Below are 20,842 nucleotides of genomic sequence, written 5' to 3'. Positions count from 1 at the left end.
CTCCCTAAGAAGGAAATGCTTTAAAGCTATGAATATACTGTTGTCAAATACCTCATGGGAAGCCAATCAAAGCTCAGTGCTGCTTATATATGGATCCCTTAAGTTCAAAACTTGACTAGGGTCAGCAAGGCCTTCCTTGCTTTCAAACTTGATCCGGTACACCACCAAGCAATTTGAATCTGCACTGGTGCCTTTAGAACTTCTGCAGTGGAAAGCCTGTATGTGAAAAGCAACGGGACTTCTCTGTGTTTAAGATGCAAGCATCTTTGTCTCTGCTATTTTAAAATCATGTCACAGATCCAGAATTCTAACCGTTTACATTTACTCAATGATTCATGTTCTCGTTTATATCAGGCATGCTCATCATGTATCCCATCATTTGGTTTAAGAATTAGCACCTTACTAAAACAGTATAATATGACTAATATAAAAAGTAGTAAAAAGGAATTAAAAGGGGAATCCTTTCGAGATGCCACCATGGGAGGACTGGAAAATTCAGTCTCTAATGTACCTTACAACACTAGGGATAAACCTAGCACAAGTAATGTCATTTACAGGCAGATCTTTGCAAAACATAGACATAAATACAGAAATTATATCCCTCTCTGTATATGTGGATCAAAATGCCGAGATCACGCTGGTGCAGCCTTTGTAGTAGAAAAAAAAAAACTATTCTATTTTCGATTACACTTGGCTTGCTCCGTTTTTACCTCTGAACTTACAGTTTATCAGGCTCTAACATTTTTGCCAAAACAACGTTACAGGAATGTAATTATCTATACAGATTCCTTGAGTGTCTTGACATCATTCAAAGAACCTAAATATAATTCACATCTCAGTATTACCAGAATTCTGAAACTTAAACAGATTCTAAAATATTGGGGATATCAGATTCTTTATTCCTGGAGCCCTGGCCATGTTGGCATAAAAGGGAATGAACTAGCAGACATTACAGTTAAAACTGCTACTACAATATCTAATTCCCAGATTCCACTCACAGATATCTGTATGATGATCAAACATAAAATATTTAGAGGCATTGAGATGACCAAACAAATAAGCTCAGAAATGTTAAATTGCTGAATTGAATTGAATGCTGGCCATCATAGGCAAATAGAAGGAAACAAGTTATCTTGACCCGGTTGGAGAATAAGTCATTGTTGATTCACTAACGAATATTTGCTGAAAGGCAAGAACCCTTGTTGTACAAACTGTAATGAAGATCTGTCAGTCTGCCATATTTTATTAGAATGTTTTATTAGTTTTAATTATCTTTTCCAAAAACATTTTAAATGTTTAAAATTAGAGTTCAACAACAATAGGGAAAAAGCCATTATCTCAAGTTGTTCCAGTTTTTAAAGGATACTGACTTTTATAATCAACTATAATTTGTTTTTAGTCTGTTTTTACCTCACCTCAAATGTATAGTTATTTGTCCATATGAAACTTTTAACATGCTTTGTACTCACTGTTTTTACTCTTTGTTTGGCACATATAACCTCATACGGTTTTGTACCAAAAACTACAATCAATCAATCAGTCAACTGTATTAAGCAAAACTACTAAATGTCTCATGCACTGGTCATCAAAATTAAAGGATAATGACAGAAATAAAATGTAAGATACTTAATTGAAAAATTATTAATAGAAATTTGTGCAAAAGCATTAGTTAACATAAATTACCATGTTTGGCAGTTGATTATTCGCAAAAAATTTAAATTAAAACCAAATTTATGGTCACATAGAACAGATATGCAACCTCATGTCTTGCTTTCATACAAAATGTTGATCAAATCTTGTAGAATTGCATGCCATTCTCCTAAAAGTGCACTTTTCAGCTCTTGGAGGGTCTGGGGAGAATTTGGCATGCTGAAATTTGCATCCCACACATGCTCAATCGAGTAAGGTAGCCTGTCCATTTGATTGATAGCTTCTATTTGCAAGTATTCTGACAGCACATATGCTTGATGAGGCCGAGCTTTGTCATCCATTAGGAAAATCTTTGGGCCAACAGCATCCCCAAACGGTCTAACTTGTTGTTCTAATACCTTGTCCGTATATCTACGAGAAGGTACAGAACCTCCTTGAAAGATAATGCAGCTTAGTGTGGCCATTAATCATATCTGGGCCCATATGCTTGATGAGGCCAAGCTGCCGATATCAAGCATATCTGGGCCTATATGCTTGATGAGGCCGAGCTTTGTCATTCATTAGGAAAATCTCAGGGCCAACAGCACCCTTAAACAATCTAACTTGTGGTTCCAATACCTTGTCTGTATATCTACGAGCAGATACAGAACCTCTTTGAAAGATATGCAGCTCGATGTGACCATTTGTCATGATTCCTCCCCAAAGCATTAAACTGCGGTTGCGGAAACAGCATATTTCATGGAAAAGGAAAGACAAGTTGCATGTTCCTTCCTCTCCAGATCAAAATACGTCTAGAATCATTATTCAGGCTATATCTGAACTCATCATTAAGACTATATAAGAACTTGTCAGTAAACAATACTTGAGCCCACTCGTCTTGGCTTCATTGAACATGACAATGGCTCCAGTTTAAATGGACTATTGTAGTCACTTTGTAGATTCTTTGAGTTGACAACAACAGAAAATGGTCTTCTGATGCAGTTGTTGCACTTGACAAGGCTGTCTTTCAACTGATCCAGTGCTTAAAAAGCAGCTCCAAACTCTCGATTTGACACCTTGAGGGATATTGTAATCTCTCATCTCCTCCATTTGTGTTTGACCTCCTTCGATTCTACCAATTATTTGTCACTTTTTCTCTTAAATGATGCTTTTGATTCATAACTATTGCCATGCTGATCACTCTCAGGAACCACATTCACTTTAACCGACCATTCCAACATGGGTCTATTGCGCACCATGTTATCAATCACCGACTTTGAATATTTCCAACATTAACATATCCGTGGAAGTGCAATTTTGTGTCTAGTTGTATTTAATTAACATAATTAATTACAGCATTAGGCTTTGGTTGCAACACTAACTTGGTGAGTATATTTTTTCTCATTGTGCTTTAATTTTGACGACTAATGTAAAAGTTAATAGAGATAATATATTTTTAGCTGTAATATGTAAAAAATGCAGAATTAAATTTGAAAGATCATTATTAAATTGCTTATAAAAATTACATAACATTTTAATTTGTTGTTTGACTAAATTTAAAAGGATACAATTATTATTATTGTAGTTTAATGATGCAATTTATAACTTACACAAATTAAACTTAATTATACAAAATGTGCCTATTAAATTGTCAACGAGATTTTTAGTAAGGGAAAACAAGTATAAGAAAATACATTTTTTTTTCTGATAGTGACTGAATGTCTTCAGAGGACTGCTTTTTATATCTTGGCCCATTTCTGATTATCCATGGGTGAATCATCCAGACTGTGCCTTAACCCATTCAGGATCATTGATCGTGTGATTATTCCTTCACTACCCATAGTATCATATGTGTGGCCACCATTTCCAACCCATCATTACAGTGGCATGATTTCAAATTGGAACATTTTATTTAATTTTTAATGACACTTGATGATGGTTGAAGTCGGTTATATATGTCCCAGAGCTTACTTTCAATTTACTCTTTTAATCCCCCTTCCTTTTTATTTTGATTGGATGAGGGGAAAATGTAAGAAACTGCACAAGGGCTTCTGTTTTATTGCATTTTTTTTTTTTTTTTTTTTTTTTTCTTTAAATATTTTGTTGGATAAGTCAAGAAGACACTGTTTATTAAGCAAGAAACATACCTTAATAGGAAAAAAAAAATCAAGTTGCTATGAATGCAAAACTTCAGATGTTGGGCTCTGTCCCAAACAATGTTTTGAAGTGTATCATGAGCTTCAAAAATTTTAAATATTATTTAGTAGTTTTCTTACATTTATCTTGCATTTTGTTAATCATCTGCATATTCTATCATAAGGTATAAGCATAAGCAATTTTATCCTAGTCAGATTTCTTGGTGTATCACTTTTTATGTTATAAAGTGTACAAGAGTAATATAAACAAAACTAAATGGCATGTGCATTGCAGAATGAGGAAGAAACATACGAGAGTGTATACATACGCTAAAGACAGAGACAGAACTTTGAATCCTCATTTAATTAACATAACTGAATGAAATTATTTTTCAGGTTAAATTTCTTGTAAATACAGGTAAAATGTAAATATTATTATTTATTGTGTTATTTATAATATGTGGTATTCCTTTTATCTATGACTTATTATTACCCTCATATTAACCATTATTTTGAATTAACCATGCATATCATTTGCAAATTACAGTTAATCCAAAAAAGACTTTATCCTTACATAAATTTTTCCTAAGGCTAATGAAGTAATACCATAAAAACCAGCACATAGGTAAGAGTAGGTTTATTTGCTAATCCACCTTTTGAAGGAGAGATGCATTCACTAATATTTGCTCAAAACGTTCTAAATGTCTCAAATGCAGGGAGTCTGACAAAGACAAAAGTGCTAATATAATTTTTTGACAATACTGCTGTCCTAACATTTACGAAATTTATTGAACAAATTTTGATAATGAAATTTACATTTGCCATTTGAAAAAAAAAAAAAAAAAAAATTATCTTCATGTAATTACAAACCTTCCAATACTGAAATCTTGAGTGCTTCATTGACTAATTTTTTGCAGAAATGATATTTGTTTTTTTTTTGGGGGGGAGGACAAACCAGCTTTTCATTATACAGTCAAAAGTCGTTAATCCAGACTCGTCGGGACTTCGGCGATTCCGGATTATAGATCATCAGTTTAAATCTCGTAAGATGGCATGCAGAAATTCTAAAATTAAAAATATGAAACCGTAATTTATGAAATAAAGAACAATTATGATCTAAAGGGGTATCAAAATTTACAAAAAAAAAAAAAAAAAAAAGCTTAATATTTATTTGTTTACTTTATTAAACATTTCTTTCAATATAAGTTGCTTCGTTTTACGTGATAATACTTTCTCTTTAATTCTATAAACAGACATAATTTCTTGCACAGTTACAAAGTTCCGCTTTTCAAGTCCCGTTAATTGCTGTGCCGAGAATACCGACTAACTTGTCAATCGAAATTTTTTCGTTTTCACTAACTTCTCTGTCATATTCTTCATGTCTTTATCCATTTTTTGCAGCAATTCTACTTTTTGTTTGATGAACATCGAAACATACTTTTGTTTTGTACGATCCTTTGGGAGCTGCAGAATCGGAAATTCTATTTGACATAATCGAAAGTTCAAGTTTACTTTTATAGTATTGCTCTTACAGTCTGTAAAAAATAATAAGCCAGATCCAATTCGAAAATTAAGGAACAACGCAATCATGAACATTAACTGAAATAGATAATTAGATAATTTTAGCTTATACCGTCCATTATACATAAAATGCGCACGCGAAAACGTATTCTGCGCTTGCGCACACTCATATGCGCAGTTGTAAAAGGTCTTACGCGCACGCGTAAACGCCTATGCGCATGTGTCAACGCGGCGCATGCGCAGAAAGTTTTTAGCTTTGAGGTCCGGATTATAGATCATTCCGAATTATGGATGTCCGAATTAATGACTTTTGACTGTATAAAGACTTTTTTGGAATTGTGAATTAGTTATTTCAATAAAGAAATTAACAATATATGGAAATTATGTATGTATTAAATAGCAGTGCATTTTAAAATATTTTAATTAAGATAATTTGACATATTTTAAACTGTATCTAATGTAAATAATTTATTTTAATAGGTGTGCAATTTGATGATGGAAATCCTAAAATAATTCCTTTTATGGCTTCTTCTGATATGGGAAATGTGTCCCATGTAGTTCCTAGTATCCACCCAACCTATTCTATAGGTACAAAAGCAGCAAATCACTCCGTTGAATTCGCCAATGCATCAGGTGCTCCTGCAGCTCAACCAACTACATTAATTGCTGCTAAATCCATGGCCTTGCTTGCTTTAGATATTTTGTGTGATCAAGATCTATTAAAAAAAGCAAAGCAGCAATTCCAGATAGATATCGAAGAAGATGCCACTGGAAATTGAAAATACTAAGATTACAAATTAAATTATATTTTTATAATTATTTTTAAATGCAAATTAAGTTATCATCAAGTGTGTGCCATAATTTTATAAAATTATAAACGTCTCTAATATATAAGAGATAAATGTGCATTTAGGACATTATCTTTTAGCAAAATTTAAATCAGAAATGTGATAACTGACTGCTAAAATCTCTTACGAAGTGTGTAATTCTATGCACTAAATGACCTATTTTATTGAATTGTTGACAAAATATATATTTTTAGAACTTGTGTATTTCATTACCTATACAGAAGGTATGTGATTTGTTATACATGAAGAAATTAAAGCTTTTGCATCTGGCATCTGTTAAGTTCTTTAAATTTGTTATTTCATGCAAAGCATTACACCCTTTTTTCTTCTCCAACAAAACAAAAAAACTGAAAGGTTTCAGATTTTAAGTTACGTCCAAATGGGTGTTTTTTTAACGTTTTGTGTGTTACCTTTATTTATTAAATATCATGTTCTTTGCACTTAAAACATAAAATTCAATTCAATAGCAATGTCTCAAAATAATTTTAAAATGAGCATATCTTTAGAATTTCCGATACACAGTTCCGCGTCCGCTGAAGATGAAAATGTTTTTTCCCCCCGCCGTAGAGTGTTGCCATTGCTCGCTTTTAAATCATTGAGTTTGTTACTAAAAAATTTGTTAAAGTTTTACAAAATATGAAATTGATAATAAAACAAATTTCAAATTTGGTCTTCCATATGCCCATGTTCGTAGGAGGATTACGTCATTCAAAATTTGATGGCTCCATGTACCATTGTTTTATCACAATGCAAGAAATATACATATATTTATGCAGATTTTTCATTATTTAATTTCTTCAAATATAAGGCAGGACTCTTAAAATTTGGTGGCAACAGTTTGAAAAGTGATTTGCCGTTTATAGTGATTCAATGCAAAATCACAAAACGAAAACAATAGTCTTCAGGAACAAAGCCCCTTTGGACAGAAAAAAAAAAAAAAAAAAAAACTACTATAGTCATAAAAGTTTGAATTTTGATGTAAATATTTTTCAAATTAAGCATCCATTGCTTATAATTTGAAAATGATTTAAGTCAGATCTTAAACATAACATTAATGTTTTTTCTTTCAGTATTAAAACTTAATGAATTTATTATAAAAATGCTTCATTTGAAAAGATAGATATTGACTTTGTATGTAGCATTAAATAATTGTACAGATTTTTTTTTTTTTTTTTTTTAGAAAATTTATTACCATGAATATCTGTTCTTTTTCTAAACTCTAAAAACTATTTTTTATGATAAAAATAATTCATTTACAGGAACTGCCCCTAGCAAGTAATTTAGCTGAAGGTCGCTAATAATAGTGTCATCATTTTGAGACATTAGTCATGTAATTTAAGCTTTTACAGAACACACAGATAACTTTACACTTGTCATTTTATTACACCTCCTCAAATCACTTCTATTCTATTGGCAAAGGAATTAAAAGAAATAGTAGAAATAATGGTTTCATTAGCAGAAAATTTCTCGGAAAATTGAGAATTTTTTAAGAAATATTAGTTTAAGGCATTTCTTGCAGCATTGATAATTCAGATACATACAGTGGATGGACAAAAATATGGAAACACCTTGTGAAATGCATGTTTGAAAAGAAAGATTGATTTTAATGAAATATGTAGGTGGCGCTGGCATTTTTGACTACTGACGCCACCTATACAACTTCGTAAATGTGCTAAACAGTTCAGTTGTTGTCGAAGTACTGTTATGTGAGGTTGTCATTGCATTATGTCAGAGTTAACAGACTTCGAACGTGGGTAAATTGTTGGAGCACGTATGGTAGGTGCTTCCGTAAGCAAGGTAGCCGAGGTGTTTAGTGTTTCAAGAGGTACTGTATCGAAGATTTATTCCGCATATTTGAAAAGCGGAAAAACATTATCTGCTAAATCACAGCGTGGACGAAAGTGTGTCCTGAGTGATCGTGACAGATGATCATTAAGGGCAATTGTGACGAAAAAAAAGCCCACAGCTGCAAAAGTTACTGCTGAAATGAATATTGTGTTACCGAACCCTGTGAGTACCAAAACAATTAGAAGGGAGCTTCATAAACAGGGAATTGCTGGCCGTGCTGCAGTTGAGAAGCCACTCATCAGTGATGCTAATGCCCGTAACAGGAAAAGGTGGTGTTTAATAAAAATAAAGCCTATAGAGCAGTGGAAGCGAGTAATATGGTCTGACGAGTCTTCTTTCACATTGTTTCCCACTTCTGGCCGAGTTTACGTCTGGAGAACGCATCTCAAGCCTATAATACAGACTGCTTTTTGCCAAGAGTAAAACATGGCGGGGGTTCTGTTATGGTTTGGGTAGCCATATCATGGTTCTCTGCTAGCTCCATGATAACTGTGTCAGGGCACATGATTGCCAAGACTTATGTGAACATTTTGGCCGATCAAGTTCATCCCATGGTACAAACTTTAATCCCTGATGGTGATGGTGTCTTCCAAGACGACAAAGCCCCTGTTCACACAGCTCACATTGTCCAGGACTGGTTTTCTGAGCACGAGGATGAGTTGTCCCATCTTCCCTGGCCACCACAGTCACCAGACCTGAATATTATCGAACCTTTGTGGTCTACATTGGAACGGAAAGTGCGTTCTCATTATCCACCGCCAACATCGTTATCTGAACTTGCCACCGTTTTGCAGGAAGAATGGTATAATATTATCTTGGCAAACATACAGGAACTGTATTTATCCATTCCGAGAAGACTGCAAGCTGTTTTGGATGCCAACGGGTTTCCTACACCATATTAAGCAAAGAAACATGTTTTTTTAAAGGTGTTTCCATATTTTTGTCCAACCCCTGTATATGCAATAAATGCTGAAATGGCTAGTTTCAGCCACTTATTACATTCAAATTTCCTGGAACCAAAACAAACACATACTAATCAATAGAAAAACTGCCGTTTATTAAACTGGGATTGGAAAAACTGATTCTTCAGTGCCAAAATACATATCGAAGCTTTTCACTTTTTAGTTTGTACACTTAATGTATTGTGGACTGTGCCTTTATTATTCAGGTATGTAATGCATCAATAAAATGAGTTTGACTCAAATTTTTCTACATACCATTCCTGTATCTGTGAGACACTGTTTTCACAGATCTTTTTTCACACTGGATTAATAAGAGTAACAGAATTTCCTTATCTTAAGGTTAACAAAAACAGTTCTTTAGAGCCACTGTAAATGAGTGAGGGTTCCTTCTCCAAACAGAAAGTGCAAATACTGTACCCCATCTTTTACGGTTTCCATCCTCAAAATCCTCCACTTTGGATAGTTTCATTATTTTTACAGAGTTATAAAAATATCCTGAAATGCTTCTAAGCATTATATTAAATAAAAGAAATGTTTTTTCCCCCCCCTCTGTGTGTGTGTGTTTGTTGAAATGTCAAGCGAAGACTTGAACCTGGAAGAAAAGATTTTAATGTTCTGGGTAACTGCAGCCATTACATTTAAACTGAAAATCTCTCAAGCAGCATTGTGCACTTTTCTTAAGCAACGAATTACAATGCAAGGAATGATGAACTAATAAAAATGCAGTCTTTTCTAGAATGGTTTCGAGCTGTAAAGCTAAGAAATTTTTCAATTTATACAGCATTTTACACTAATTCTCTAAATGCTAGGAGAGAATTTTATATCAACTGACATATGGCTCATAAGTTCAAGAAAAACATTATTCATCAGAAACCGCACAGCAAGAAGGAGGAAGCAGATAATCATCTAGATAAAAGATTTACTTAGGCTGCTACATGAATTCAAGCCACTTGAAAATTTATAATATAGATGAAACTGGATTGCATTACAGAATATTGCTGGAACACACATTAATATTTAAGAGTGAAATAGCTCTCAGTTTAAGAAATAGAAGGAATAATTTACTGCTTTATTAACATGAAATATAGACCCAACAATTAAGAAGCAGAAACCTTCCATGTTAGAAAGAAAATAATATTTGTACTGATTTTTCTTTGAAATGGGACAGCAAAGTGAAAAATGAAGAAAATACCTTTACTAATTTAGATAACTGCAGTACACACATTTCCATCTACTTAGTTGTGTTGCCTTGGTGTGTGAAGATTTGCTGAAGAGACTTAATTACATGTTAGAAGTTTTGAAGGTGAATTGACTTGTGGATCTGATATGATTCAGAATCAAAGGGATTAATAATAATAAGAAGAGACACATTTCTGTCTGAGAAACATTAGTGTCTCCTCCTGAAATACAACTTCTAACATTCAACCTGTAATTTTAAAGCTTTCAAATATCATTAGAAAAAAGATGAGAGTAAATGATAAAGGGAATTAAATTTGTAAATATAAGTTCTTTGAAGAAGATAAGTAAGTTGATATCTCAGCTAGAGGTTATGCATATTATAGTCAATGCAGGGAGGAGGTGTTAATCTCTTAAATCAGTTACAAACTGTTAAAAAAAAAAATGTTTTTTGTGTAGAAGAAGCCTCAGAGGCTACAACTAATATTTCATATGTCAGTGAGGGAAGTTATGAAGAATATGTGTAAACTGACAATGATATTAAGAAAACATGTAAAAACTGATTATTCAATTATAATATAAACATTAAGAGAAATGCAGGAAATGATGGTGAAAATGCTACAGAAAAAAATGACAATGTGGTAGAAATTCTAGGAAAAACTTTTAAACTGAAAGGTGCTCATCAAAAATGCTACCAGCAGGTTTATGAAATTTAAAATATAACTGAAAACTATTGATGAACCATTCAAAACAAATGCAGATATAAAAATTCTTTGTAAATGTTAAATATTTCATCTAGTATGTAATTATAAAAATATTTTTATTAAATATGCAAGAATTTCAAAATAATAAATAATTTAATTTTAGTATTAATTATTATTTTTGGGATTAGTTAATGAATTAGTTGTTAGTTATTATTTTACTTGAAAAGTTGAAACACTGATATTGTGGTTTGCAATACACAATTAGCTGTCTAGTAAACTCAGCCACTTAATGAACTCAAATACATTTAGAACAGAAGTTGTTTTAATAAGCAGCAGAACTGTATATAGAAAAGAAACATGCCAATGTGAAATATAAAATTAAGGGGGATGAGAACTAATTTTATTTAAAATCTATTCCAATCTTTTAAAGAGGGAGCTAGTTTTATATTGAAATAGTATACTGCGCTTTGGGCTCATTCCATATTTTTGTAGTGTAGTCCTGTTAATTGCCTGCACTGCAGCACTGATACATCTTTGAGCTCGACTAGAGATTGTAGCACTGGGGCTAAAAAATGGCCCTTGGCATACCCCCACAGGAAGAAGTTGCAGGACATTAAACCAGGTGATCTGTTAGGCCAAGGGAAAAAAGCTAGGTCATTCTCACCAATATGCCCAATCCAATGATGTGGAAGTTCATCATTTAGGTAATCACGAACTGGGATGTGCCAATGAGGAGGTGTCCCATCTTGTTGGAAGACAAAGTCCCTAAAGTCGGCACTGAGTTGCGGGAACAACCACAATTGCAACATATCGAGATAACATGTACCGGTCACAGTCTGCTCAGCAAAGAAAAATGACCCATACATCTTTGTGATACTGCACAGAAAACATTCATCTTTGGCTAATCTTTTTCAATTGTCACAACTGCAGGTGGACATTTTCGACAAGTACTAACCTCGTACTGCCACATCCGACTGAAAAGATAATGCACTTGTGCTGCCACCTCAACACACAATACAAGCTTGGTGAATTTGTGGTTCGTTTCAGATATCTTTCATGTGTGTATGTGTAATACTTTTGAAAATATAGACTTTTCAAAACAAATGAAACATTTATATTAGCCCTGTATACGAGGGCCATCCAGGAAGTAGATTACGTTTCCGTCTGTGTCCGCTAGGGGCGGGGCTAGCGCGGCCATCTTGGGGTCAGAGCGTTGCGCAGCTCAGTCTGCATCTAGCCGTGCTAGTGAGAGGTTCGTGCTGTGCTCCGTTCAGATACTGTGACGGTTTGAAATGTCTGCGTTAATTGAAAATCCCGCGAGCTGCGAGGTGCGCTCAGTAATAAGGTTTCTGACTGCAAAAAACTGTAAACCGATAGAAATCTATCGGCAGCTTCGTGAAGTGTATGGGGACAACATTATCACTGAAGGTGGAGTGCGTCAGTGGGTCATAAGATTTCAAAATGGCCGAACCAATGTTCACGACGAAGATCGAAGTGGGAGACCCAGCATAGTGACCGCCGAACTTCTCGAAAAAGTCGATGCTAAAGTCCGTGAAAATCGAAATTTCACAATAACGGAACTTTCTTTGAGTTTTCCACAAATTTCGCGAAGTTTGTTGCACGAAATCATCAGCGAAAAGCTTGGTTACCACAAGTTTTGTGCAAGATGGATTCCAAAAATCTTGACAGAGGACCACAAAAATCAGCGAATGGCTGCAGCGTTGAACTTTTTGGACGCTTACCATAAGGATGGTGACTCTTTACTCGATTGCATCGTTACTGGTGACGAAACATGGGTGAAACATGTGAACTGTGAAACGAAATTGCAATCAATGCAGTGGGGGCACACAAGTTCTCCCCAAAAACCCAAGAAATGCATGCAAACAATGTCGGCAAGGAAGATGATGGCGACTGTTTTTTGGGACAGAAAAGGTGTAATTTTGGTGGACTTCCTGGAAAGAGGCACTACAATAAACTCTCAAAGGTATTGCCAAACTCTCCAAAAACTCAGAAGAGCAATTCAAAACAAGCGCAGAGGAATGTTGAGCTCTAAGATCTTGTTGATTCACGACAACGCCCGGCCCCACACGGCAAATGTCACTCGTAAAGTTCTTGAATCTTTTAAGTGGGAGTTGTTTCCTCATCCGCCGTACAGTCCCGACCTGGCACCGAGCGACTTCCACCTATTCCCAGCAATGAAGAAGTGGCTGGCTATGCAGCGTTTTGATGATGACGCACAGCTGCAAGAAGAGGTAACGAAGTGGTTGAAGGCGCAGGCGGCCGAATTTTTCGATGAAGGAATTTCCAAGCTCGTACATCGCTACGATAAATGCCTTAATTTGTATGGTGACTATGTAGAAAAGTAGTATTTGAGTGTGGCTTTCATCTGTATATAATAAAATTTGTTTCCTATACTTTGTTTATTTTTTTTATTCCAAATCGTAATCTACTTTCTGGATAACCCTCGTATTTTACTAAGACTTTAAATATATGGCACTATTAGCAAAGAAATCATATTGCCAAGTGGCTCGTAACGAGATTTGACTGCATAAGCTTTTCTATCAAATCATTTTTCAAAGCTCTGTAGATAGATTTTTATAAATCATTTTTAGTGAACATTTTTTCTTAAAAGCAGCTGGCTGTATTCAACTGAAAGACCAATTTCTACTGTATCTCAAAATTTTCTTACTATGAAGTCATTAAATTTGAATTTGGGACAAGTTTCCTATATAAGTCTTTGAGAAGAGGAAATCACATAATGTAAAATTGTATAAAGCTACAACAATTTTAAGAAAATACAACTACTTTTGATTTTACAGATACAAGCTTCTGTTTCTTAACTCCTGCAAACTGTTCCAACAATGCAATTGCATGTGGTATGGTTTGATTTGGTTTTGTGTGATTATGAGAAAGCCTTGAAGGCTATCTGCCTATGGTGATTGATGCCTTCATGGAGAACTTTCTAAGGGAAACTCGTTCGTATACCTGTTACATATGGGGAAAAAACCATGAATATGCCCATGCAGCCAGCCCGTTTGCAGAATTCAAACCTTAGACCGAACTACCAGTGTTCAGCGACTTTACTGCTTGGTTGCTGGTGGGCACTGCATGTGGTATGTTTGTGCTGAATATTGAGGACGAATATCAGTCTTTGTGACTTATTCTGAGCCTATTCAGAATGCTGTTACTGTATATGTTAAATAGTGAATAGTCTCATAATGACACATTTAAAATATACATTTATAATTTCCCAAGACGGAAGGGTATTCCAATAATGTGGTATTCCTTGCTCTGAATATGCATTAAAAAAGGCCAACTTTCTAAGATGCAGCATATGCAAGAAAATGTGAAATACTGTCACATTTAGTGAACAACATAACTTCATTCATAAACTTCTGAATCACTTTTGACCTGTCACTAAAGAACATTTAAAACAATACAGAAATTTAACCTATATTGAAATTCAGTTTAATTTTAATATATTTGAAATTTATGTTCCTTGCACCAGATGTGGCATCGGTTTTTATTCTTATTTTCTGGAAAAATTATGAATTATAAGATAGAGTTTTTAACAATTTTTTGTTCCCTCACAACAAGAAACATTGTTATATAGATTTTATAGGGTATTTTGTAGAACATCGTCTATAAGGGCCCTATTTGCTGAAGTAGTCACATCATTGTGGATTACAGCCTGCTTGCAAATGATATTGCAAGTGGTCAGACAGTCTGAGCACACAAAAAAATGTAAGACTTGGAAACCAAGAATTTAGAAACTTAAATTCAGAAAGCCATGCCAATGATTTTAATGTTAAATATTTAGTTTTGAAAATTTTTAACGAATGGCAAAATTAGTTTGTCCAATACACACATCTGATAACAGTATGTGCTCATTTAATACGCAAAGTTCCAGCAGTTCCTAACTGATCCAAGAGATTTCAGTCTGGCATAAAAAATTTTAATCCCGTAAAGGTAAATAATTTGATTTAACTTGGGATTTTTAGTGTGATGTAACACTGGTAATGAACAAAGCATATTATTTTAAACTTATTTTGACTTTACAACTTCATTTTTCATTAAGTCCCACAAATATTTAGAGACAAACTATTAACCATATCTTAAACTAGATATGAAGATTAACTAAAAAGCTATTTTAACATAAAATATTTCTCTTGTGAGAATTTTTTTAAATCGAATGAAATAAAATCATAATAAAATTAAAATTATTCAGCCTTTTTAAAAAAATGCATGTAGTAGAATTCCATTTATTCAAACTAGTTCAAATGATTTTTAATACCTAGTCAGGTTTGTTATCGGAAATAGAAAGTATTCATTATTATGCAGTTTTGATAATACTACATTTAACATATTTTGCAGTAGCAGAAGGGAAATTTGAATCTTGGAATCATATGAGCCACAATATATTTCATGTGGCAGATATTTAGTAATAAGTCCTTGAATAAAAAAGAATGGTTATTTAGAGTTCTGGGTAGTCTATATTTTAGAGTAACTCTTGGACTATAGTCAAGTGGCTTCATTTATGGTAACCTGAGTATTTTATGTTAAATGTTATGGGAACCCTATTATGAAGTGATTGGTTATAATGTGTGATTGCAATGATTTTGACTGTTGGGAAAATATTTCTCAGGGCATATTTATGCTGTTGAATGTTGGTTAGGAAGTATGTTGCTTATTTTGTTCTTCACACCATAAAATGCCAGCTGGTGGTACAATTAACCTGAAATTTCTGTACGCTTTAGAATGAATGGGAAAGAAAACACAGATTGACTGGTGTGTAAATGAAGATTTAAATGATTTCATTCACCTCTCAGTAAATTATGTAGTGAGATTTAAGGATTTGGAAACCGGAGCTCATATCAATAGTACGGAAGGTATGTGGGGTGTAATAAAAAAGGAATTTCGGAAGAAATTCCACCGACAGTGCGGAGGATAATTTTTTGAATTTATGTGGCAATGGCAGTATATAGATTCTAGTTCAGATAATTTTAAACAGTTTTTGGATGCTGTTAAGGAATTCTGTGTGCAACACAATGAAGAAACAGTAATTTCTAACTAAGGTAAGTTGATGTTTCCTTTTTGTACTGCACAAATTTGATAACATGTTAGCTTTACTTCCTTTATTCAAAAATATTTCCATTATACATTACCTTTTAAACATTAATTATTAGATACTTGCTTTATTTCGAAACATTGCCGTCAAACATTACCGTTAAAAAAAAAAAAAAAAACTGTTGTTGCCAATCGGGAAAATACATTTTAAAAAAAAATGTTTACATGCAGGCATCCTGACTTTGTTACGACCTTGGAATGTTAAGAACTTATGCTTAAAAAATTAAATCTGTAATACTAAAATTGATAGTTCGAAAGTCTTTGTCATACAGATTCACCGTCATTTTCTATTTTTTTCCGTGTCCTAGTTTTAGTAATATGCGGCGTGTTGTTATCGTTATCTATAGCAACACTAATGTCATCACCATCATGATCATCCTCCTCTGATTCAGCTTGATACTGCCATGACTTTAATTGGCTCACATGAGCTGTCATACGAAAGAAACATACTTTTACCTTCTCTTCTAATTGAGTCACTCTATAGGTATCACTATGTTGTTAACCTTTTCGCGACGGCGCATCTTTGTTTAAGACGCTCGTGTGGGACGGAAGAAAATCGAAAGCAGTCACCGTACAGGACAGAGGTTTTGCATCACTAAGCCTAATTTTATAAAAAAAAATCAGAAAAACAAAAGTTTTGCTTCTAGCATCATAATTTTTGGTTTCATTTTAGATTATTACTTGAGCTCTTATATATGTTAAAATTAGCACTTATAACATTTTTTTTCTTTATTTTACATGAAAATATACTTAAAAAATTGCTTATCTTGTAAAATAATTTTCGGAAGCACTATTCAAATTATTAAAAAGTTTTAATTGATAAAATCCATCAATAAAGTTTAAAATTAATAAAAAGAACACAATAAAGACTATTTACAGTAAGAAGTAACAAAATTTAAAATGAAAACGAGTATGGTAAAACTCGAAGAACAGAGAAGTATCATTTTCTAACTCTTAGAAAAAGTATCACATTTTAACTCTTTAGAAAATGAATCAATATTCTCATTTGCGTGAGTAAAGGGTTCACTAACTATATGAGGGTATTCTTCCTCTGATAAACAGAGCCTTCCCGCCATAATAGACTGAAGGTGAGGCTTTCCTAAATAAAAAAAAGAAGGAACGGAAATATATTCTGAAGGCAATGCAAAACGTAAAAAAAACTCTGCACAGTAACCCTAAAAGACTGTATATAGTAGAGGAAAAAAATAGAATAATAAAAAGGAATTAGATATAAATCAGATACGAGAATGTTTTCATTAGCACGCAGCAATTTAAAGAGTACATGTCTGTTTACGCTTTCCCTCCGCCACCTCCTCAAACAGCTGATGAGTAAAATACCACAGTCAAGCAGAATATATCAAACTCAAGGTCAGGAACCTAAAACTGTGTTCATTTCAAAAGTAATGGACATAGGATGCCATCTAGTGGCCTTCAGAAAAACGTTCCACCTTAAAATGCGTATACACATCACCCGTCCTCTGAATGCGATCTCTACTGATGTGTGGATGGGGTACCCAGCTGTAAGAGACGTTCTTAGGGAATGCGTATATGGGACGCCCGTCCTGAAAGGGTTAAATCCTAGATCATAATTCTAGTTAATCCCCCTTCTGAAATGTTAGCTTTACTTCTTTTATTCAAAAACATTTCCGTCAAGCATTACCTTTTAAACATTAATTGTTAGATACTTGCTTTATTCCAAAACATTGCCGTCAAACATTACCGCTCAAATATTACCAATAATAATAATAAAAAAAAAAAAACTGTTGTTGCCAATCAGGAAACTACATTAAAAAAAAAATTACACATGTTTTTCCACTTTTATGTTATTCCCTTGTTTTATTTTGAATTTAAGTGCAGTGTATTGAGATTATAATTTTTTTATGTTTTCATTATCTTTTGTACACTATTTTACTTTGCAGGGTGTTGCACGTAAACAAGAATGGTGCCCAAAAAATCACCAATTTTCGCCAAGGGGTGTCCTGAAATATATTTTCTCTATTAATTTAAATAACTTTTGTACACAGTTCTGAAGAGAGAAATTCCTGACACCAAAGATAAGATTGAAAAAATTTATAGAATATATTCGGTCGGAAAGTTCTGTCCATTTTATGACAACAATTTTCAAGTCAACATGTTTATTTGGTGCATGTTCGGCTCTCTATTTTTACTGCTTAATGTATACATACTGACCTAGCAAATTAACTGAAACAAAGTTGATTCATGTTAGTCTTAAGTGTGAAGCAATAGTGTACACATGGCTACTGATAAAAGTTCATTTACGTTACTGTATTTTGTACGAATTTCAACAGGGAAGAAATGCTACAGAAGCAAGTAGAAATTTATTGGAATTGTTTGGTTGAAGGTACAGTTTCTGACAAAACATTCAGAAGATGGTTCAAAAAATTTGAAACAGGTGATTTCGACCTTTCTGATAAGCCACGTTCTGGGCAACCATCTTTGATTGACGACGATGTTGTTATGACCATGTTGAAGCAAGAACCTTTTCTGACAAGAATCAGAGGTCACAGAAAGGCTTAATTCAGCTCAGCAAACCATCCCGGATCATTTTTTGGAGATAGGATTGGTGTGGAAATATTCAAAATGGGTGCCATATAAATTAAGTCAGAAGAATTTGGATTGATTGATTCGTCACATGCACATTTCTGCTTACTCGTAACAAAATCAAGTCCTTCTTAAACTGGATGATAATTCGGATGAAAATGGATTGCCTATGGAAACATCATAAGGAAAAGGTATTGTGAACCTGGAAAACCTAGCCCTTCACCTCTAAACCAGATTTGACTCTGAATAACAGAATATTGTGTATATGGTGGGACATTTGAGGACCAATACATTATGAGCTTTTAAAATTGAATGAAAACCTCAATTCAGAGAAGTATTGTCAGCAACTGGACAATTTAAAGACAGCAGTTCAAGAAAAGAGGCCGGCGATGTTTAAAGAAAGGACATCATACTGCATCATAATAATACCAGGCCACATGCTGCTTTGGGGATTCATCAAAAAATTGCAGAACTAAGGCTGGGAAATTCTGTCGCATTTATCACATTCCCCGGAGTGGTGATCGGAAAAATGGTCACAGGAAAAAATCCCACAGGAAAAATGCCCTCATAGAAAGATGCTTACTTAGAAATATGCTGACACGAAAAAAAGCTCACATAAAAATAAACCCACTGATAAATAAAATACATAGGGATATTCTTACATTAATCAATCAATAATTAATCTATTTTAACATCGTACACCTACTTGAATTTTTCAAAGAAAAATTATTTAAATTACCAAAACATGTATGGTATATACATATATCAAAAACTATTTAACTTATGTGTAGATTCACTTGCTATATAAGATTAACAAATGGGCTGCTTTGAATTAGTAAAAGAGAGGTGAATGGGGAAAAAACTGGAACAGAATATACAGCGAAAAATTATTACAATTTTAAATGTGAAAAAAATAAAAGAATAGTAAATATAAGTTACCCATTTTATAATATAAACATTTAGAAGCAAATAGAAATAATTATTTTATTTAAATTAAGTAAAATACCTTGTTATATATGAGGGTTGGAACTTTAATAGTGGCAACACAGCTGAAAAAACGCTACGCAACAAAACCAAAGAATATCGCGTATACCACACATGAACTACATACCTACCTTACCTCTCAGTAAAAAGACTCGTCCTGCCTACGTCATGCGCATGCGGAGTGACGCGAAGAAGAGATCCTTGTCTAAAGTAAGTGTTTTCAAAACAAGAACAACGATGTTGGATAAAAATTGAATGTGCCAGAGGTCGTACAGCACGACAGTGTCATCAAGGGCTTCAAGAGGCTTGCGGGGAATCTGCATTGCCTTACAGAACCGTAGCAAGATGTGTGAAAGCATTCAATGAAGGATGCCAAAACGTGGCAGACATGCTGCGGCCAGATTGTCCGAGTGTCAGCAATGCAGACGTGCAAGCTGTTGCCGCACAAATGGACAGTGATCGCCGCCAAATGATTCGTCAGCTGGCCGGACAAACAGGATTAGCGCATACGACTGTGCTTCACATTCTGAAGGAACGCCTGTCCATGAGAAAAATTGCTTCACGATGTGTTCCGCATTCATTGACGGAAATGCAGAAATGGCTATGATACGATGCTGCCCGAACCCACCTGGAGCGCTATGAGCGCGAAGGAGATGCTTTTTTACACCGTATCATTACGCTGGATGAGACTTGGGCCTGATCGTACCAGCCAGAACTGAAACGCCAATCAAACGAATGGCGTCATCACGGGTCACCACGACGTTCGAAATTTCATCAGAACCCCAGCAATGTGAAAGTTATGGTGATTCTCGTGTACGACTGTGATGGTGTCATCCTAATGCATACCGTTCCCCCACAGCAGACCGTCACTGTGCAGTATTATTGCTCATTTTTGGAGCACAATCTCCGACAAGCTTTGAGAAAAAAACGGCGACACTTTCTGCAGAACGCTCCTCTCATTTTGCATGACAATGCTCGGCCGCATGCAGTGCAAGCTGTGACTGATTTGTTCAAGCGATGGGGCTAGGAAGTGCTTTACCATCCACCATACTCCCCAGATCTAAGCCCTTGTGACTATGACTTAATTCCTAAGATGTAGGAACCACTTCGTGGCACTCGCTTCCAAACTGTTCCTGAGATTCTTGCGGCAGTAGACCGGTCCATTCAAACTATCAACAAAACAGGCGTTGCTACAGGTATTCTGCGACTTCCACATCGTTGGAAACGGGTTGTACACAATGCTGGCGACTATATTGAAGGACTGTAAAACATGGTGACATGAATCACTTTTGTATTCCTTGTAAATAAATAGTTGCCACTATTAAAGTTCCAACCCTCGTATTAAT

The 20,842-nt window shown here is 34.4% G+C and overlaps 1 protein-coding gene across 1 annotated transcript in view; it reads left to right on the top strand.

Annotated features, from left to right (window-relative positions):
* LOC118180004 (xaa-Arg dipeptidase-like) overlaps positions 1 to 6,403 on the top strand; it is a 45,326-nt gene extending 38,923 nt beyond the window's left edge. Inside the window, exon 6 of the mRNA XM_085824623.1 lies at positions 5,766 to 6,403. Within this exon, the coding sequence (XP_085680749.1) occupies positions 5,766 to 6,064 (299 nt within the window). The 3' untranslated portion in view covers positions 6,065 to 6,403. The remainder of the gene's footprint in view (positions 1 to 5,765) is intronic.
* Positions 6,404 to 20,842: the final 14,439 nt, after the last annotated feature.

Source organism: Stegodyphus dumicola, chromosome 10 (assembly GCF_044657685.1).
Source record: "Stegodyphus dumicola isolate Sdum_Otavi_A_Nest chromosome 10, ASM4465768v1".
Lineage (NCBI taxonomy): Eukaryota > Metazoa > Arthropoda > Arachnida > Araneae > Eresidae > Stegodyphus > Stegodyphus dumicola.
Note: the sequence above shows the minus strand (reverse complement) of the source record. Positions and strands in the feature narration are given on the sequence as shown.